At 34.9% G+C, this 21,063-nt stretch overlaps 2 protein-coding genes across 4 annotated transcripts; both read right to left on the minus strand.

Moving 5' to 3' along the window:
• Positions 1–548: 548 nt before the first annotated feature.
• Positions 549–10,358, minus strand: LOC114423202 (uncharacterized protein At4g14342). Of its 2 annotated transcripts, none has more exons than XM_028389863.1 (4): positions 10,231–10,358; positions 9,959–10,044; positions 9,737–9,860; positions 549–977 (listed from the first exon to the last, which is right to left on the minus strand). In XM_028389863.1, exons 1-4 carry the CDS (start codon positions 10,234–10,236, stop codon positions 930–932), a joined length of 264 nt encoding a protein of 87 aa, XP_028245664.1. In that variant the 5' UTR covers positions 10,237–10,358; the 3' UTR covers positions 549–929. The 2 variants fall into 2 exon arrangements, with proteins under 2 accessions (XP_028245664.1, XP_028245663.1); XM_028389862.1 differs by having other exon boundaries at positions 10,140–10,300.
• A 1,560-nt stretch (positions 10,359–11,918) lies between these two features.
• Positions 11,919–18,659, minus strand: LOC114423203 (probable inactive purple acid phosphatase 1). 2 transcript variants are annotated; one of them, XM_028389865.1, is made up of 14 exons: positions 18,559–18,659; positions 18,170–18,308; positions 17,885–18,067; positions 17,659–17,750; positions 17,494–17,560; positions 17,281–17,403; positions 16,470–16,562; positions 16,078–16,207; positions 15,794–15,875; positions 14,784–14,916; positions 14,250–14,455; positions 14,034–14,159; positions 13,434–13,743; positions 11,919–12,599 (listed from the first exon to the last, which is right to left on the minus strand). In XM_028389865.1, exons 3-14 carry the CDS (start codon positions 18,065–18,067, stop codon positions 12,294–12,296), a joined length of 1,851 nt encoding a protein of 616 aa, XP_028245666.1. In that variant the 5' UTR covers positions 18,170–18,308; positions 18,559–18,659; the 3' UTR covers positions 11,919–12,293. The 2 variants fall into 2 exon arrangements, with proteins under 2 accessions (XP_028245666.1, XP_028245665.1); XM_028389864.1 differs by lacking the exon at positions 18,559–18,659 and adding an exon at positions 18,422–18,551.
• Between the last annotated feature and the right edge of the window lie 2,404 nt (positions 18,660–21,063).

A 21,063-nucleotide genomic window follows, 5' to 3' on the forward strand; every position in this document is an offset into this window, starting at 1 on the left:
GAGTGCGGGGTGTTGCAAAAAAGGGTACTGCCCATTAGAGGGGAGGGTTTCTCACAACAAAAAGAAAAGGGATTTTTTAGTCTTTTTAAGTGTTCCCATTAGTTAACTTTGTTTGAAGCAAAGAAATGTATTAAAACAACAGATGTCAAGTGTAATTTTCATAAATTTTTGGAGTAGTTTGTATAAGTTACTCATATTTAGTAAGAACTAGATAAAATAATGACATTGTGAATAAAAAAACAAAGTCAAATCATTTACTATATACAATTATATTAAAAGAACTAGTCAAAGTATACTCATAAGTTCTACACAAATTTGAGTTTGGATGATTAAAATTTCAGGAAAAGAATAAATACTAAACAATAGGCCAATTTATGTAAAAAAAGTACAAAAAAAAAAACAATTGTGAAAAAAATGCTTTAAAAAAATAAGCATTTTTTAAGCAGATAAAAAAAATGCTTAAAATAACCAGAAAACTTTCTTTTAAACATAAATAATTTAAACAAACACACAAAAAAAATGTTAAAATATGATTAAGATATATAGTATAGTTGCTAAAAGCTGCCACAAATTATCAAAATTATTAAACCAGATATTGACGAACAATTAAACATGATCATGTTAGCCAGTTCTTGAGCCTTGGAAAGAGTGTTCCCTAGTACGAGTTCAAGAATACTCACATTTTCTAGGATGCAAACACAAATTTGATTCAATTTAAAGGGCCATCATATAGGAAACACGGCAACATTAAGATTTCAGAATAAACTAGACATAATTTCCAAGATCCATAACAACTAAAGCTTCAGCATCCACAAGCTAATCAAGGTCACACAACCATCTGTTTCCTTGATAAGATAACACGGTACAACAAACTGTCGGAGGCTATATTAACAGTGTTGTGTGATCCATTTGTAATCCAGATGTAATCCTTAATCTTCTTCTCTTTCGGGAGGCAAACCACAAGGCAGGAGCATTTTCTGCACAAAAAATAGAATTTGTCAAATAAGGAATATGCCATGACTGTATATAATAGACTAATAGTATATTTACATTCTCATAAATTTCCAAGCAACCTTCAAGTCAAATGCCAAAAAAAAGGAAAGGAAAGGAATCACCCCCAAAAAAAAACGCATGGGGATCAGGTTTTACTTTTGGGAGAAATTTTGGGATAATCAACAACAACAACAACAACAACGCCTTATCCCACTAGGTGGGGTCGGCTACATGGATCAACTTCCGTCATAATGTTCTATCAAGTACCATACTTCTATCCAAACCATTAATTTCGAGATCCTTTTTGATAACCTCTCTTATAGTCTTTTTGGGTCTTCCTCTGCCTCGAATTGTTTGTCTTCTCTCCATCTGGTCTACTCTCCTCACTACAGAGTCTACCGGTCTTCTCTCTACATGCCCAAATCACCTAAATCTATTTTCCACCATCTTCTCTACAATAGGCGCTACTCCAACCCTCTCTCTAATAGCTTCGTTTCTAATTTTATCCTGTCGAGTCTTACCACACATCCACCGCAACATCCTCATCTCCGCTACACCTACTTTATTCTCATGTTGGCTCTTGACCGCCCAACATTCTGTTCCGTACAAAATCGCCGGTCTTACCGCAGTCCGATAAAACTTTCCCTTTAGCTTGATCGGTACCTTTGCATCACATAACACCTCCAATGCTTTTCTCCATTTCATCCATCCTGCTTGAATGCGATGATTCACATCCCCGTCAATTTCCCCATCATCCTGTATTACAGACCCAAGATATTTAAACCGTGTGACTTGAGGGATAATATGGTCTCCTATTTTCACCTCTGAGTTAGAAACCCTCCTTCTTTTGTTGAACTTACATTCCATATACTCCGATTTGCTTCTGCTTAGGCGAAAGCCATGTGTTTCTAGAGCTCGTCTCCAAGTTTCCAACCTCTCATTCAGCTCCTCCCTCGACTCTCTAAGGAGGACAATGTCATCTGCAAAAAGCATGCATCTCGGCACTATCTCTTGGATTTGTTCCGTGAGGACATCCAGAATTAAGGTAAAAAGGTAGGGGCTAAGGGTTGACCCTTGATGTAAACCAATTGTGATGGGAAAATCGTCTGACTCTCCACCCTGTGTCCTAACACTAGTCGATACCCTATCATACATATCTTGGATAGCTCGAATATATGCAACCCTAACCCCTTTCTTCTCTAGAGCTTTCCACAAAATCTCTCTAGGCACTCTATCATACGCTTTCTCCAAGTCAATAAAAATCAAGTGCAAGTCTTGTTGGGCCATGCGATATTGCTCCATCACCCGCCGTAATAAATAAATCGCTTCCATGGTCGACCTTCCCGGCATGAAACCAAATTGATTCTCAGTAACTTGAGTCTCCTTTCTTAATCTCCGTTCGATCACTCTTTCCCATAATTTCATGGTATGACTCATGAGCTTGATTCCCCTATAATTTGCACAATTTTGTATATCCCCCTTGTTCTTATAGATTGACACTAACGTGCTTCTCCTCCATTTCTCCGGCATGCGTTTTGACCTCATAATTTCGTTAAAGAGTTCGGTGAGCCACTCAAGACCTTTATCTCCAAGAGTTTTTCACACTTCAATAGGTATGTTGTCTGGCCCCACCGCCTTACCATTACTCATTCTTTTCAACGCTTCCTTTACTTCCTGTTTCTGAATCCGACGATAGTACTTATAGTTCCGGTCCTCTTCTCTTGTGTCTAGACTGCTAGAGTCATATCCATATCCATCATTAAATAAGTTGTGGAAATACGCCTTTCACCTTTCCTTGATATCTTTTTCATGCACTAAGACTTTGCCTTCTTCATCCTTAACACACTTTACTTGATCCAAATCTCTAGTTTTCCTCTCTCTACCCTTAGCAAGCCTATATATAGATCTTTCTCCGTCCCTGGTTCCTAGAGCTTGGTATAGTCCGTCAAAAGCTTGGGCTCTTGCCTCACTCACCGCCTTTTTGGTTTCATTTCTAGCTATCTTATATTTATCCCAAGTTTCAGAATTTATACACCTAGACCACTCCTTGAAACACTCCTTTTTTACTCTAACTTTGCTCTGAACATTTTCATTCCACCACCACGATTCTTTACCCCTAGGTCCAAAACCTCTAGATTCACCCAACGTCTCTTTAGCCACTTTAATAATCTCTTGGGACATCTTGTTCCACATATCATTTGTACTTCCTTGTGATTGTCCACACCAACCCTCCCATATCTTTTGTTGGAAGATTCCTTGTTTCTCACCCTTCAAGTGCCACCATTTGATCCTTGGTGCTACCAGAGGACTTCTTCTCTTTGCTCTATCTCTAATTCTTACATCCATAACCAAAACTCTATGTTGGGTAGTCAAGCTCTCTCCCGGGATAACTTTACAGTTCAAGCAATACTTCCTATCAGACTTCCTGATAAGGAAGAAATCTATCTGAGAACATGTCCCTCCACTTTTGTAAGTGATAAGATGTTCCTCTCTTTTCTTAAACCATGTATTGGCTATAGAAAGATCCAAAGCCTCCGAAAACTCCAAGATGGATTTACCCTCCCCATTCATCTCCCCTAGGCCAAAATCCCCATGCACCCCCTCAAAACCTCTAGCCACGCTACCTACATGTCCATTGAGATCCCCTCCTGGGAAAACTTTCTCTCCTTGGGGTATATCCTAAAGTACCCCTTATAGATCCTCCCAAAATTTTACCTTAAAGTGTTCTGCTAACCCAACCTGAGGTGCGTACCCACTAATAACATTAAAGGTGTCCTGTCCCACTACCAATTTTAAGACTATGATACGATCTCCTACTCTTCTTACATCCACGACATCCTTCTTCCACTCCTTGTCCACAATAATCCCTACCCCATTTCTTGATCTGATTTTTCCCGTATACCACAGCTTAAATCCCGATTTGTCTAATCCATTTTCACAATTCCTTTAACACCCCGGCCCCCCAAAAATAAAATCATTTATCATCTCCGCTATACCATCTTATTAGCCACTTCTATCCTAGCCAAGACTCTTCCATTTCTTGGAATTTCCATTTTCACCAAAATTTACAGATAGAGATGCTATGGAACTAGAATCTTTCTTTGTTTGCACTGTTCTCTAGTAGATATAAGGATATTGACTCTGGACTCCTCTGGAGAGTTTTCCTATACATCCTACATTTTCAGTTCTTTTTTCTGTGAACAAGGGCAGTTTTCTTCTTGTTAATTCCTTTCAGAACTCCAAGGACCCCTCTTGGTAAAATATTTCATTTCCCCTGTGGTATTAATAGGATTAATAAACATGTTGCAGGTTCACAAACCTCTCAAAGCCCTCTTCAATAATGTGTTTCCTATGCCATATCTCCAATTTAGAGGCTAGCAACATTTTTTTTTTTTTGCTCAGCAAAAAATAGAGATATATATATATATATATATATATATATATATATATATATTAATAATAGCAATACCAGTGGTACTATAGATACATATAGGGATTGGGGGCATATCTGGTTCACAATGAGGAATTTACATTATGGACCAGCTACACCCAATATCTGCTTTACATAAATAAAAAAGTTAACCCCAGCAACTGCCCTACTTTCCTAATTACACAAAAGCTTCTTTTGAATTAGAAGACCAGTGATTAAAATGAAATACAAAATCCTTCTCCGTAGCTTTAAGCCATGACCAAAGTAGAAGAAGTGCATCATCCATCACCTTGGTTGTATTAAATGTCTGATTTTCAAACACCAACTTATTTCGATGGAGCCATATGGTCCGAGTAAGGGCTATCCACCAAGATGTCCATCTTACAGCTTTGTTCCCAACTGCATTCCCACTGCTTGTGTTGTAGAAAGTGTGCCCTCGGATTTTTTGGAAGAGAGCACAGTGACTTCACCCACGACAGAGACTCCCACCACAAGGGAAGGGTCTTGTTGCAGCTGAAAAACAGGTGTGCTGCATCCTCCTCCGAGCAGTTACACAATGGACACGCCGAGTCGCTTATTTCCACTTGTCTCCTCAAATTCACCTTCGTTGGTAGGCGATCTTTGATGAGCCTCCATGAGAACACCAATGCCGTGGATGGTAACTGTAGTTTCCACAATTTCCTGAAAACCCCATCTTCATCATCCCCCCTTATTGCCTCCAGCAAAATCCCATATGCAGATTTTGCATAATAGCTTCCACTTGGATCTGCTTTCCAAGTCCATGAGTCTGGTCGTTGCTGTTGGGCTGATGACGATCCAATTTCCTCTAGAAAATCTGCAGCCATTGAAACTTCGCTGTCAAATAGATTTCTCCTCCAATTGAAGCGCCATTCCCAACCTTCATCTCTGTGACTTCCCAAGAGGCTGATAATATGTTGTTTTTGGTTGGAAATTTGGTATAAGGGAAATCTTTCCGCTAAGGGTCTGTCCCTGGCTGTCCACTTGTCTTCCCAAAATCTGATCTTGTCTCCGCAGCCCACTTTCCATTCTATTTGATCTTTCAATGCTGCTGACTCCTCTTGCTGATTGAGATGCCTAAGGTCCTTCCACCAATGCGAGTGTAGTGTGCTTCTTCTTTGATCATCTAAATTTCTCCAGCCGCCATACTTTGAATTCAGTATTCTAGTCCATAGCTGTCCGTCTTGATGAAACAAATTCCATCTCCACTTACCAAGCAATGCTGTATTAAACTTCCTCAAGTCTTTAACGCCTAATCCTCCTTTCTCTTTAGGGAGACACACATTTTCCCACTTGACCCACGCGATCCTCCTTTGCTCCGAAACACCGTCCCAAAGGCGCTGGATATTAACTAGCTGCTGTATTACTTTGCTGGGTGTCCTGAAAAAAGAAAAGAAGTAAATGGGAAGCGCTATTAGGACTGCGTTAATCAAAGTGACTCTCCCTCCCATGGAAATATGTTTTTGTTTCCATCTAGATAATTTTGACTCGCACTTCCTAATGATCGGATCCCAAACCTCCCTACGTCTTGGATTTGCCTCTATGGGGATACCAAGGTAAGAGAAAGGCATAGACAGCAAACTGCAATTGAGGAACTTCGCAGCCTCCTTACACCATTGCTCTGATTTCCAAATAGCTCCGAATCGGCTCTTTGCAAAATTGATTTTGAGGCCTGAAACTAATTCGAAACATCTAAGAACTGATTTTATAACCTTCACGTTCTCCATTGTGGCCTCTCCGAAGAAAATGGTATCATCGGCATATTGTAAAATATTAACAGGCTCATTATTTTTCCCCACTAGAAAGCACTTAAACAGGGTTTTGTTCACAGCTTCTCTCATGAGTCCGGTTAGCCCTTCAGCAGCGATGTTAAACAACAATGGCGCAAGGGGATTGCCTTGCCGGAGGCCTCTATGAGGGAAAAATTCGGTAGTAGGGCTTCCATTAACTAAGATAGAAATTGATGCTGAATGAAGGCAGCCCTTGATCCACTTTAACCACCGAGGGCAGAAGCCTAATCTTGTCATCATATAAGTTATGAACTCCCATGAGACAGAATCATAGGCTTTTTCGTAATCTACCTTAAACACCAAGCAAGGTTTTTTACATCGATTTGCCTCCTCCACAACTTCATTGGCAATCAGCACACCATGTAGCAATTGACGACCCTTGATGAATGCTGTTTGTCTCTCGTCGATTATATCCGGCAACACTTTTTTCAGTCTATTTGCCAAAATCTTGGCCACAATCTTGTACACGCAGCCTATTAGTGAGATAGGCCTATACTCGTTGAGAGATTGCGGGTCTTTCACCTTGGGGATTAAAGCAATGAATGAAGCATTGCAGCCCTTCGGAAAAGTGCCATTGACATAAAATTCATCAAGGAAACGAGTGATATCAGCTTTAAGCAACTCCCAAAAATGCTTGATGAACTTGAAATTTAGCCCATCGGGTCCTGGGCTTTTCTCACTCCCACATTCCCAAACCGCTGACTTTATTTCTTCCTCCCGAAATCGGCCCACTAGCCCTTCTTTTTGGTGCTGGTCAATACCTCGGAATCTGGTCCCATTTAGCTCTGGTCTGCCGCAGACAGGTTCGCTGAATCTAGTTTGAAAGAAATTGCGGATTTCTTCCTTCACTCTGGATGGTTCCTCAACCCATGACCCATCAATCAACACGCCTTTGAGTGCATTATTCATGCGATTATAGGTCATGAGCTTATGGAAGTATCTTGAATTACAATCTCCCTCCTTGATCCATTTTGTTCTTGATTTTTGTCTTAGCAAGGACTCGTGAGCTTGGGCAGCTGTCCACAAGTCCTCCTACAGTTTTTTGCGGGCTGTCAATTGTTGTGATGACATTTGTGTAAGGTTGCTGGCTGCTTCCAGATTATTCAGTTCCTTCTGAATCTGTTGGACCCTCTTTAACGTGTCACCATAGTGATCTTTGTTCCACTGCTTCAGCCTCTGCTTAAGTGTTTTGATCTTTGCTTTCAGCGAAATACCCCCCCATCCCCTTGGTTGTGTGTTTTTCCAGGTTTCCTTGACTACATTCTGGAATGTCTTGTCCTTCAGCCAGCAATCAAGAACCCTAAAGGGTTTAGGTCCCCAATCAACGGTTTTGGCTCTGAGTAATATTGGACAGTGGTCTGAAAAATCTCTGTCCAACACCAACACGTACTGTGTGCTGTCAGGCCATTTAGATGCCCAGTCATCTGAGACGAAAAATCTATCCAGCTTACTCTTTGCATTCCCGTTCGGTCTAATCCAAGTAAATTTTCTGCCTACCCATGCCACTTCTTCTACAGCTAAGTCAGACAACCAATCATTAAATTCAGTGATGCTATTGTGGTCCCCCTCCCTTTGACTAGTACTGACTCTCTCTGAGGGGTGCCTGATGCTGTTAAAGTCTCCCAATATACACCACAAGCCGCCAGGATGAAGATCCTTGAGTTGCCTAATGGATTCCCAAAGAGCTCTCTTTCCATCAGCTTCACATGGTGCGTAAACATTCACAATGGAGATTTTCTGTAAGTCTTGCGTCCACAGACCCTCCAGCAGGATGAAGCCCCTACCCGTGACCCTCCTGTCCACCTTATATACCTTCTCGTTCCATATACATAACAACCCGCCAGCTGTATTTATTGCCGGCTGAGATTCCCAACTCAAGTCTGAATCCCCCCACAAAGCTTGACAAGTAGTCTTGTCTATCTGCTCTCTCTTGGTCTCTTGAATACACAACATGTCAGCTTGGTGTTTTAATACCAATCTTCTAACTGCTGACAACTTCACTCCTCTCCCCAGCCCTCTGATGTTATATGAGATAATATTCATGATGAGATGTTTCTCTTTCCCAATGCTTCAGCTTCCTTTCTATCTCTGATCTCCATTGTTGTGATTTTGTCAATGATTGTTGATTGCTCTTCCCCTGATGTCATCCCGAGGATTTTAGCCATTTCCCATTGAGCGCTGGCCTCTTCTCTAATGTAATTGTTACATGGAATCTTGGTTTGAGATGCCCTTGACTTCTCTGATTCAGTCTCGGGCTCCCTTGGGCCTGAGTCTGGTGGAGCGTGTACATAATTGCTAGAATAAATTCTATACACTGCCTATTTAAACCCTTGTCTTAGGCAGTGTATAGAATTAGTGCAGTTGAGAACAATAATTGTAAACTGATTATTCTTGGTTGTTAAGGGGACATTCTCCTTGTTCTCTTTCTCTCTATAACAGAATAATAGAAATCATTTCTATTTTTCTCCCACCTCATTCTCTCTGCATCCTTCTCTCTTTAATTCTAGCTATCTTTCACTCTGAGGGCAAGTTCCTTATGAGAGTTCAGAGAAATTTCTCTTATGTCACTTCTGATTTCTGGGGTTCAAGGAGAAATAACAAAGGCAAATCCCTTTGCAGATGTATGGAGCTATAGCCTGGTTCTCATGATTAGAAAGGAACATTGTTAAACAAAGACTGTAGCCAGTGCCTCTTTCATTAGATAAAGTGAATAACTGATTTTCTTAGACTCTTCATGGTGCTTAGCCATTGGCTAGTTCAAAGGGGTTTCTTCGTCAGACACAACAATAGGAAATGACAGTGTAAGCAGTAGTTTAGAAATTTCCTTTATGTGAGTACTTGTATATCCTATTTAAGTTATCAGAAACAACACTTTCTTAAAAGAAATACCAACAGAATAACAAGCTAGTTACACGCATCTTTAGTGCATAGAACTAAAATTTCATATTAAATTTGCAAATATACAATTAGAAAAGAAAAGGACTACTTCTAAAAGGAACGGAAACAGAGGTATTAAAAATAATAATAAACGGATGCAACAAGATTATAAATTTCATCTCCCTAACAAGCAAATAACAACAGCATAGTTAACACAAGTTCATCATAAGCAAAGAATTTCAAGTAACAAGTAATTTTATTTTTACTTTTATCTCATAAAAACCCATACACAACCTGTTTGGCCACAATACAGAGAAATGTTAGCAACACCCTTGTCTTTACTATTGGGTGAAATTCATGCAAGACTCACTTCAGTTACAACACTAGTAATGGTTCCCCATTCCACCTCCCTCATGAACTCTCCCAATACAGTAGAACACTGAAAAATTGTGTATTGCTAGCATTTATCTTTTACTAAAATGACAGTGAAACAAACTAATGGATATAGATAACCACCTAATTTAATGTCAAATGTAGAAGACAATTAACTAGCCAGATGGAAACAGCACACATCAAAGTATGCACATCTATCAATTTATCACAAGAGGAAGAAGAAAAAAAAATGAACCTGCATAAAGCTGTAGCGTTCTCTTCCAATAGATTCATTTTCAGCAATAGCAAAGAATCCCAGTAAAGGGTAGTGTCCAATATATGATGCATAGCTATCTCGTTGAATGTTCACTGCCCACTCACTGCACACACACACGCACACAAAGAAAAACAAACGGTTAACAAATAATTTTAAAAATAAACAAAAAATTGGGGAAAAGGGAGAGAGAGAGAAACTCACAATCTGTTCAAATCGGCATGGCCAGTTCCAACATATTTGGCTTGGAGATGCTCAAGCTGGGAATTGATGTTAAACCTATCACTGGCCTGTATAAAACGCACAAACTCAATTCGGGACCGAATTTGAAAACCCTAATTAACTCCAATTCACATAGGTCACAGATTGAGAAACTGAAAAGTACAAAATTGAATCGCAGCCTGAACTTCATAACGGAGCGAGTGAACGGAAAGAGGGAAAGAGCGTTTCAAGGAAATTGGGAATAGAATCTCTACCTGCATGGTGGGCGTTGTTCAGAGTGTGTGTGATTCGCTGCAATATAATTCACTTCGAAGGGGGATCCGGTTCACCGTTCATATCAGAAATATCTAGCCTAGGGTTTAATATTTATACCACGGAACAATGTATCAAATTAATTTAAGACTTAAAAATCTTTACGTTTACAGTTAGTTTTTTTTTTTTTTACGTGGGTAAGTTTATTTTTTAAATTTTAGTTTTTAAGTTGGCGTTTTTTGTAATTTTAGTTTCTGTTAAATATTTTATTTATTTTTAGTTCTTATAAAATTATATTTTTATAATTTTAGTTTTTGTAATTTTTTCATTTATATTTTTCATAAATTTACGTTTACATAGACTTTACTAAAATATAATAATAATAATTTGTTTTACTTAACTTGAACTTTACACTCAGTATTCTAAAAATGTGTTAAATCAGAGCCAAAATTTAAAGTAAGAAGATAATTTTATTTTAGTGTTTCCTTTTTCAGATAAAGTGACAATTTTACATAGTAGGACTTGAGTTGAGTGAAGTTTACTAGCACTATCAAATTGTCACTTTCTATGTTGTGTGGAGGGTTATGCGTGTCACTAAGCTCAATGCATTATTACAATTTAGCGATTTTATTAAAAAAAATTGAGAAAGGTGTTACATGTTAATTTTAAGTTAAATTACTTATTTTCTCTTTATATGATTCATATATTTTTAGTTAGTTTGAAACTGACTTTTTTTTAGTTCTTATTATTTATATTTTAATTTTTTTTAGTTCTTTTAGTTTAAAAGTAATATTTTTAGTTTTTATAATTTGTATTTTAATTCTCTTTTAGTCTTGAAAATGATTTTTTTAATTCCTATCATTTATATTTTAATTACTTTTTAATCCTTACTAAAAAAAATAAAAATAATTACAAATTAGTTATAAATTATAAATTATTTTTTTATTATAAATTATCTTGTGATAAATTTAGTTACGAATTACTTATATTTTGATTATAAGGACTAAAAGGAAATTAAGATATAAAATATATGAACTAAAAAGATCACTTTCAAACTATAGGAACAAAAAAAAAATTAAAATGTAAATTATAAGAACTAATTTCAAACTTCAGGAACTAAAAGAGAATTAAAATATAAATTATAAAAATTAAAAGAAAATTAAAATATAAACTATAAGGACTAAAAAAATGAACTAAAAAGGTATCAATCGTGAAACTATAAAAACGAAATCAGTAATTAAACCTTAATTTTAGGTTATATCAACCTAAAGGTAACTTTTATAAACTTTAAATGAATTTATAACTTTTGATAACCATAAATGAATCTTCATAATTTTAAAAACTAATTAGAAGAACCTGAATTTTAATTATCAGGTCGCTCAATAAAAGACCCAATTACAAGATTTTTTTTTATAGCAGCCAATAGTAAGATTTTTTAAAACTATAAACCTATTTGCAATTTTTAAAATTATAAAATGCACATAACCTGGCAAGTGGCAATTGAATAATGTAACCTATTTGTAAATTTTTTTATAGCATCTGATTTTGAAGAACTCAAACACAGACATTCTCTACAGTCAACTTCAACAATTAAGCTGTATTGAATATAAAATTCATTTATAATTTTGCCTCTCAAAATAGATAATTAATAAACCGAAATAAAACTACCGTGACTTGATTGTTTGTCTCCTAAATAGTAATCCCCCTTCAATTTTAATATTCCAGTCTTTAAAACTACACCTCTTAAACATTGTCAGGTATTTTACATAACCCAAGAATGTGACATTCTTAGATAATAATGGTAGGAGTCTACAATTTTCAATTCATTGCAACAATGGAGCTTTCTGATGAAATTGTTGTCTGTTTAAACATATGCATGACTTCAAAAATCAGTGGCCTCTTTTAGTTAAATGTTTGCCCATGGTCAATTGCTAGACAGTATAAATTCCAAACTGCCACTTAAAACCAAACAATTCAGTGGCCTCACCTCATTTTTGAGATCATATGGAGCATGTTATTCAACCAAATATAATAAACAAGCTTAACAACTTTTTTTGCTTTTAGATCAAGATGCTAGTGTTGTAGCTGGACAACTATCAACAGTGCAAGCTAAGATGTCCCTGTACTCCCTTGATATTCTGAATGAGTCATAGACTTGTCCATCACTGCTTTTCTTGTACTCAAACAAGAAGTTTGAATGGTCAAATGCTGTAAGCTTGACAAATCCAAAGTCATGGTCTTTAAATATACTCCATGTGGTGTTTATGGGGGCAAATTCAGCAAGGGATGCTCCTCCTCCTCCAACCACTACATGTATTGTACCATCCAAGGAGCCCTTGTAATTGTTCTTCTCTTTGTTGGTGCAGATATTCTGAAGGAAGAGAGAAAATGGAAGTTTAATTTGTATGCAAATGATAACAGATAACAAGGAAAAAAAAAAGCATCTAGATAATTTAAGTATTCACGCAGTTGGAGAAAGATTTTAGTATTCACTACAACCACTGGTCTTCTAATATTAGTGCAGCTTTTTCCAGCAGTCATGTATAGAATTTTTATTTAAGCATACGAATGTAGCTTGTAACTCTTTATCAGTTGCTGGTTCAGAGATCTATTTTAATCTCGAGCCTAACACTGATTATTATATTGTATCTTTTAGTACCCCTGGTACTCAATTAATATAATTACTATTTTTGCTGAAAAAAAAAAAAATCATTTTGGTTCTTGATGATCAAACTGACAGCTAGAAAGCACAGATATGATGCCACATGAATACTGGGAAACGATAAATTTAAGAATCATAGGACATTACACAACTATAATACTGTGTATAATATTCAATCACGAGAGAAAATTCATGTTTTAAAAATGTGCAAAATTATTGTAGACAATAAAATGCTACAATTTATCTAATTATTGAGGGATTCCAATTTATACTGGTACAAAAAGTTCAAGTACTAAAAGTATTCAAAATCAAAGCTAACAAACAAAATGTATCTTAATAATATAATGACCTTAAACTAATGTATGTTCTTGATGACCAAACTGATAGTCAGTAAAGTGACCAACCAGAAAATGATGATATGAGTTGTACACTTCCAAATGAAGAAAGATTATTTGCAAGCCATAGCATAGATTCATGCAGAGCTACTACAGGGAAGTAAAGAAACAAAGTAAAAACTATCTATCTCTAAAGTTAGGCAAATACCTGATACACAGGGCAAGTCCTTTCATAGTTATGGACATGTCCATACATTGCTATGTCAACCTTATACTTCTGCCAGAGATATTGAAGATCCTCCCTTCCCATTGGTTCTTCAAATGAGCCTTCTGCAGCATAGAACCCTGCAGAAGAATAACCAAGTACCCTATGTGCAAGAAATATCAGCCATGGCTGTTTTTGTCTGTCAACCGTTGCTAGGCAATTTTCAATGAATTTATACTGTTCTGATCCTTTTCTCCAATCGAGTTCTGTGTTAGCTATGCAGAATCTGAACATACCATAGTCAACTGAGTACCTGGCAAAGTAAAGTAATCTTTGAAGATCTTTTAGGAGAAAACAACATCATTAACATTTGGTTGGTAGGTATACTCAAGAAGCTAACAAAATTTACTACAATTATGAATAGGCTAATTTAGTTTTATTTGATGCAAGACAAAGTGCATGGCTATGCAACTTTGATGTTTTGAATAAATGTGAAAGATGCTAAATGCCTACATCCATTATAGTGTTATAAAAGTGAATTTATTAAACAACACGAATGTTGAGTATATTCTGCAAAAGGTTGAAATTATCGACATATTGTACCAGAACTTTTCCCGGTTCTCAGCTGGAACATAAAACGTGGTTTGAGCCGGTACACCACATTCACCACCAGAATCCAAGGTCCCATAAAATGATCCAGTATCTGGCCAGTCACGTTCATGATTGCCACTAAAAGCGTACAATGTAAAAGCAGAAAATGAGATAATGAAGAATAGAAGTAAGCATACAAAAATGAAACACATGCATAACAAGACAAACCTTGCTGTCATATAAGGTACAGTTGATGCAATTGGCTCAATTTGTGCAGTAAACTGATCCCACTGTGAAAGGTATCCACTAGCATAGCATAAATCACCAATGTGGAAGACAATATCTATATCTTTTAAGTCTTGAACGATCTGTTTAGTAGTGTTGAGTGAACCAGGCTGGAAATTGTTATATTCATTGGAACCATCAGCTTCGGCCTGCTTTTGCAATAAGAAAATGAACGGCAGAGTTACCAGTAATTTAAATCAGAGGCAAGAATACCTGACATATTTTTGGGTATAATACCTTGACAATGCAAAATATATAACTTTCATTCAAATAACAGAAAGAATCAAAAGGAGTAAATATAATCAGAATTACCCATGTATGAAATAGAAGAGAAAAAAGTAATAAAGAGATCAAATCAACCTGATCAATCTTACGCCTAATGTAATTATGTATACATTTATACAAATTGTATCTACAGATTGCAGAACATGGTTATAATTAGAAGGCCCATGAGGGGAAAAAAGAGAAGAAAATTACCTTTCCCAAATCACCAAATATGACTACACGTTGTAAGGAATTTTGACCAGGAAAAGGAGATGCTTTGAATTGGTATTCTTGACTCCAAATTATGGTACCATTAAATAATCTATGTCCCAGCTTGTATTTGTACCTGCAAGTAGGAAAAAAAGTCATTGCAAGTTGAAGGTCATGGACAGCAAACTGCTTCTAATAAATCTCAATATGTTCCTTCACACCACAAATCAATATTTGAACCACAAGTACAAAGATGTATAGAGCTTGGTTTCTTATAATAATATAAGTCATGTAGGAAAAAAGATTTATATTTGGTGCCAAATCCTTTCTAATAAAATCAAAGACAAATTTCTCGGTTTCTTTAAGTGGTGATGCTTCCACTTCAACCAATTAGAACCACCACTTCAACCAATTAGAACCACAAGTACAAAGTAATATAGTGCTTGCTTTCTTATGATAATTTAAGTCATGTAGGGAAAAAGATGTATATTTGGTGACAATCTTTTCAAAATCACATTAAAAACTCTTGATTACTTGATAGTGGTGATCTTTATGAAAATTTCACACTTCCAAGCCTATGCTTCCACTTCAACAAATTAAAAGAAATTCCAAGCATCAAATTTTAAAGGATAAAATATTCTTGTTTTCGCTCACGAAGTTATCCACCAGCATGTATCTCTGTTTACCACTTTATTTTCTAATATGCCAAAGGGTTAGCACTCAATCACTCATTAATACTTTATGGTTAAAAAATGGTTCAGTAAATTTATGATACATCTTGCATTATGTTCTACACCTTTGTGAAAATCAATTGAATTTCATCAGGGATCATCTCTAGTAAAGGTGCTCTCAAACTCAAAAGGAACTTCTACTAAATATAAGATAATAAAGTGGCAATGTGTGCCTAAGCTAAGTGTTGTGGTGAATGAGTGAACATACAAGAAAAGATAAGATTAGAAACTGGAATAGTAAATCAATAACGTTAATTCTCAAACAAGCAACTTCATGCGTACTCTTGGTTGGGCCACAACTCCTTCAGAAAACTAGTGTGTATATATCCCGGGTCACGCCATCCAACAGTCCTTGCTGGTGCACCTACATTTATAGATGAATAATAAGAAAGTGAATTTTTCCAATTCCATTCCTTCCTCTTTGAATGAAATTTGCATTTACCCACTCAAATTTTACAAATGTAAATACTATCAAGACAAGAAACATGATTTTCCATCCCAAAAGTAACTTTTTGACTCAAATACAGGTAAAATCAACACTAAAAAGTAACATAAGAGCTGCATACCACACATGGTGTTGTGATCAAAAGTCAGTGTACCAGCAGGAGATTTCACAAGGTTCCCTCCTTTAGGGCCCCATTCAACAAAAGGTTCAGCGTCACTGATTCCATATCCACTTGTCCATGTTACAGTTATCTGTTGAAAAAATGAAGTAAATAACTTTTTGATAATCCTAGATAGTCTTAATCCACATATATAGACATGCATTTACTGACAGATATCATTCACAAGAAAGATTTCAAGTTGCAATAAGAAGAAGCTCCTGCTGCACTAATACTCATGAGAATAATTTCCAAAGATGGAAAAAGAAAATGCAATTTTGAGATTACAATATTTTTTTTTTTTTTTTTTTGATCAGCAAAGTTGAGATTACAATATAATGGCAGATTAAACTTACTTCGTCCCATGTTTTCCCTTGTGCTAATCGGGGATATACTGGTGCATTTGGATTGATGAATGATACTTTATTTGACACTGCAACGAGCTTTGGCTGTCAAAAGTAATTTGAAAAAAAAGGAAGAAATAGAAAGATAAAGTTCAGCTCAAAATCCACATTTCTGGACTCAAACATTATACACACACTTAATAAAGTACAACAGAGTTACATATGTAAACAGGACATGACAATCAATTAACCTACCACTATTGCGGTGGGACTTTGAGCACATGGGAACAAATACTTTGTATATAGAAGTCGCAACAGAAGTTAACAAAGTGTATGCATGCTAATACAAATATCTTTTCATGGGGAGAGAAAGAGGAGGGAGAGAGTTATGGCAGTTTTCCAGTGAAAGGGTAAGGATGTAGAACCATCTCAGATGTTATAAAAGATAGTGCTATTTATGAGGTTCTAGGAGAAATAGAAGATGAACAATAAGATGGTATGAGCACACAGATGTTAGCCTTGAACAGCTTTCAAAGAAAATATATTTCATAAGGAACGATAAGATGAATAAGTTCCAAATAGTTAACTTATGATGTTTTTAATTAACAACTATTGTTTATGACTGCAAGCTTTCATGATGAAATTGCCACAAAGCTATATTGGTCAATAATATATTCTCATAAAATCAATAGGGAAAAGAAAAGCTTCGAAAACTAAAAAGCAAACTGCTAACAGTTTCCATGAATTGTGAAAACTTTACAATCATCATATATCCATTAATTTGATAAACAGGAAAATTAAAGAGTAGAGTTTATGAGCATACATTAGTTAAGCCACCCGTGAAAAGTGCAAATGAAAAGTCAGATCTCTGATTAATCAACTGAAGCTTCAGGGAACCTTTTCCTGTGTTCTTGTAACCATGACTGGAGAAATTGGCATATTGATACTGAAATTAGAAACAGAAAAGAGGAAAGTTTAACATTAAACATTTTAACTTTCAAGCTTTCTTAAGCTAGGGGTTTTGTGCTGCACAAACCTTGATAGGCGCAGAACACAGAAATGGGGGATTGACCCATATGTTTTCTGCAGGGCAGGTAGAAGCACTGGAAAATGTGAAACATTTGACTCCCAATCAATGCAACAACACTTTTTATTTGTAATTCATGATTATACAAGAACAAGATCATGGTGCAAAGCCTACTTGAAGTTTGCAGGAGAAAACACTCCAATCCAATCATCTATTGTGGGTTTTGGATTACTATATTGCAGTGTAACCCATTCTGTATTTTGTCCCTACAACAGTTGCAAGCAGGATCCATCAATTTCTGCTACCAAAACTTGTTTTCATCTAAGGCGAGAGGTTAAAGGCAGATAATGAAACGGCTAGAAAATAAAAGAAAATTCTCAAACACACAATAAAAGTGTACCTTCAAGCCAAGGACACTAGGAGTGGCTTTGATATAAGCACGTTCATCAAGAGCAAGTGTTGTTTTATGAATGGCAACTTTTGAGAGGGGTTGGTGCTCATCGGACACCACTTGCTGAAAGGTTGCAAGAACAAGCAAAGAGAAAATTAACACTCTTGAGTTCCCCATCCCACTCATCATCATCTGAAATGCATTCAAAATTATAAAATGAAAACATTGATTGCAAATTGCAATACTAATCAACTACTACCCTCCTATCAAACTGAGATTCCAATAACAACATACAGCATGAAAAACAGCCAGGTATGGTTGAGTTTAGCAAAAGGGGTTAGTCTACTATGATATGGTAAACCAAGGTTCGAATCCCTGTTGGGAGAAGTGCATGCATTTAGTGTCCTACAGCGCCTACTTCAAAAGAAGATACCTGTAAGGGAAAAAAGAACATGAAAAACATAAAGGATCAATCTTTAGCCACTAAAATGGTAGTGTGAATTTAAAACAAGCAATTGGGTGCCATAAAAACCAATACCCACTTACCCAAATGAAGAAAATTGAAAATCAAATGAAGATGGAGATATGCAAAATGGAGCCAGAAGAACAGAACATGATGAGATGACAGAAAAGTAGTTTTCTTTTATTACGAAAAGAAAAAAGGTAAAACAGGGAAAGCTTACAAGTTATAACATCATCATTGGCAGCATGTGGTTACTTAGTTGGGTTCACAATGTTTCATATTATATTATGTAATTATCGAATTTCGAATATCTTAGTGGATTATTCTCCGTAGCCCCGGTTTCAATGGGAAACGGAATCATTTGGCTTTGTCTAATTATTTCCTTTTTGGTACGTTAATTACTTTGCTTGTGGACTTAATAAGAATCTTCTACCTATAATAATAGAAAATAAAGTATTAGTCACCAAAAAGAAAAAAGAAAAGGCAGTGTTAATAATGTGTTCCTTAACATAATATTTTTAATATATTATTATGTTATCGAGGGATCTAAATATTAGTTAGATAAAATATATGATATATGGTAAATTTTTTATACTTATTTTTAATTTTCACATATAAAAAATATTTTTATATTTATTAAAATTTATTTAAAAAATATTTTTTATAGATCTCGTTTTAACTACCTTATGTTCTTATTATAACAAATAAATAATAATATCATTACTTAGTTTTTATAATAAGGAACTGAGGTAAAGGTAGCATTTAATAATTTTATATGAAATTTTGAATAAATTAAACATATTAAAAAAATGTTTAGAGAATATTTTGATATTGTGAAAAAAATTTATAGCTCATAATAGTTTGTTCATCTATCTAACCCGAGTAAAATTACACATAAAAAATGCATTTCATACTATCAATTGATATCACTGCTGTAGTAGTAACGGTATATAGATTGTGGAATAGAAAATTCTCACGAAATTAAATAATGGCCATTATGTGATCAATGTTGATAGTAGACTTGAATGATGATGGTAGAGCCGTATGTTCACCATTATTTTTGTAAATGTGGAACAAAATAAAATAATGTGATATTTTTATAATTAATAATTAAAAAATAAAATCAAAGAACCCCTTTTATGTTTTTTATTCTATTTTGATTAGTTGTACCTTTACGTTTGTTATTTGTTCGAGTAAAAGAATTTCTAAATTGATAATTGGAAATCAATTCTTCCAAGATATAAAAAAAAATCATCAAAGTAAATGCTGGCAATTAAATTATTGTAAATATGGTAAAACAAATCCAATTATTTATTATTTACTAATTATGTCAAATTTTGTTAATGAATAATTAGACAATAATTATTTCAAGATATTAAAAAAGTCATCAAAGTAAATGCTAGCGATTAAATTCTTATAAATATGGTTAAGAATCTAATTATTTACAATTTACGAATTATATCAAATTTTGTTAGTTATGAATTCATTTAATTAAAGGAATCCAAGTTCGTTGAAGTTATGAAACATTATAAAAAAAAAAAAGGTAATTGCAAAATTAACGCATAGTCCTCTATTAATAATTTTACCACCACAAACGCACGGTCACAATTTAATTTCCGCTTGCAAAAGTTACCCTGGAAAATCAAATGCTATATGAGAAGGTAAAACAAACAAGCTAACTTCAGAACATATATTCATATTTTATTACAGAACAAAATGTTATAAAAGCATGGAGAAATATAATGACTAAATAAGGAAAGAAAACGTAAAAGTTAAAGAGTCCGAGTATGATTCAAAAAAGAGAATTGTTTTATTAAAGCGTCCCTGTTAGAGTATGATTCACACTTTGGAAGTACTGGATATGACTAGGAAGAGAATTGTTTTATTAAAGCATCCCTGTTAGGATGCTATGTGGCAATTGTGTTATTAAATCAATTTTTAATTTTTTATAATTTAAAATATTTTTAAAAACTTTTTTTATTCATATTCTATACTTCCATTCCTATTTATAAAACTCAAATTAAAAGTGATGTTTATCTTTATTATAAGATCCAATTTATAACATATTTTATATTAATTATTTTTATGCTGAAATAATTAATATTTATAAAGAAAAATATCACAAGAATATGGGTTAAATTATGATTTAAAATATTTTGCAAGCCTTTTTTAAAATAAAATAAAAACTATCATGTGAAAAATTTGGAATAAGAAAATAAGATTTTCACAAACAGATAAAATTAGGTGATACTTAATAAAGTTTTGACAAATATTTTTAAGAATAAAATCAAATTTAAACTCTTGGTCTGAAGGAACATTTGAGAGAAATAAATCAAACATAGGAAGATTTATATTGGTTTGTCTCTACCATTAAAATTACGTTCAATTCTTGACAATCCACCAAATTTTTACTATTTTTACAAAGTTATAAGTATTCATTAGTGTCACTTCTAACTCATGCAACAAAGTTTATCCTCAAGTTTTTACAATTCAAGTATTATTCCAATACTCTACTAGAGGATCCACATAAATCTTCCGCTCCCTAATAAGGGAAGTCCACCAATAAAAGACATATCCTTGAAAGCTAAGGGTAACCATGATACTTTTTTCTCTTCACTAATATGATGGCAAACAAAGAGTCATTCAACCTTCATTTCTCAGTCTAGATAGGCCTCAACATTATATTTTCCATGAAAATATGGAAGACTAATGTTAACCTCTTGAG

The sequence above is a fragment of the Glycine soja genome, chromosome 8, assembly GCF_004193775.1.
Source record: "Glycine soja cultivar W05 chromosome 8, ASM419377v2, whole genome shotgun sequence".
In the NCBI taxonomy this organism is placed as follows: Eukaryota; Viridiplantae; Streptophyta; class Magnoliopsida; order Fabales; family Fabaceae; genus Glycine; species Glycine soja.

What these genes read in the sequence shown, in the direction of transcription:
- LOC114423202 (XM_028389862.1), bottom strand. Translation starts at nt 10,166, where the DNA reads ATGAAGTTCAGGCTGCGATTCAATTTT. An exon ending in CATGCCGATTTGAACAGATT is followed by an intron (nt 9,861 to 9,958) that starts GTGAGTTTCTCT and finishes GTGTGTGTGCAG; the next exon opens with TGAGTGGGCAGTGAACATTC. An exon ending in AACGCTACAGCTTTATGCAG is followed by an intron (nt 978 to 9,736) that starts GTTCATTTTTTT and finishes TTTTTTGTGCAG; the next exon opens with AAAATGCTCCTGCCTTGTGG.
- LOC114423203 (XM_028389865.1), bottom strand. Translation starts at nt 18,067, where the DNA reads ATGATGATGAGTGGGATGGGGAACTCAAGAGTGTTAATTTTCTCTTTG. An exon ending in TTTTCTCCTGCAAACTTCAA is followed by an intron (nt 17,561 to 17,658) that starts GTAGGCTTTGCA and finishes CACATTTTCCAG; the next exon opens with TGCTTCTACCTGCCCTGCAG. An exon ending in TGATCACAACACCATGTGTG is followed by an intron (nt 15,876 to 16,077) that starts GTATGCAGCTCT and finishes CTATAAATGTAG; the next exon opens with GTGCACCAGCAAGGACTGTT.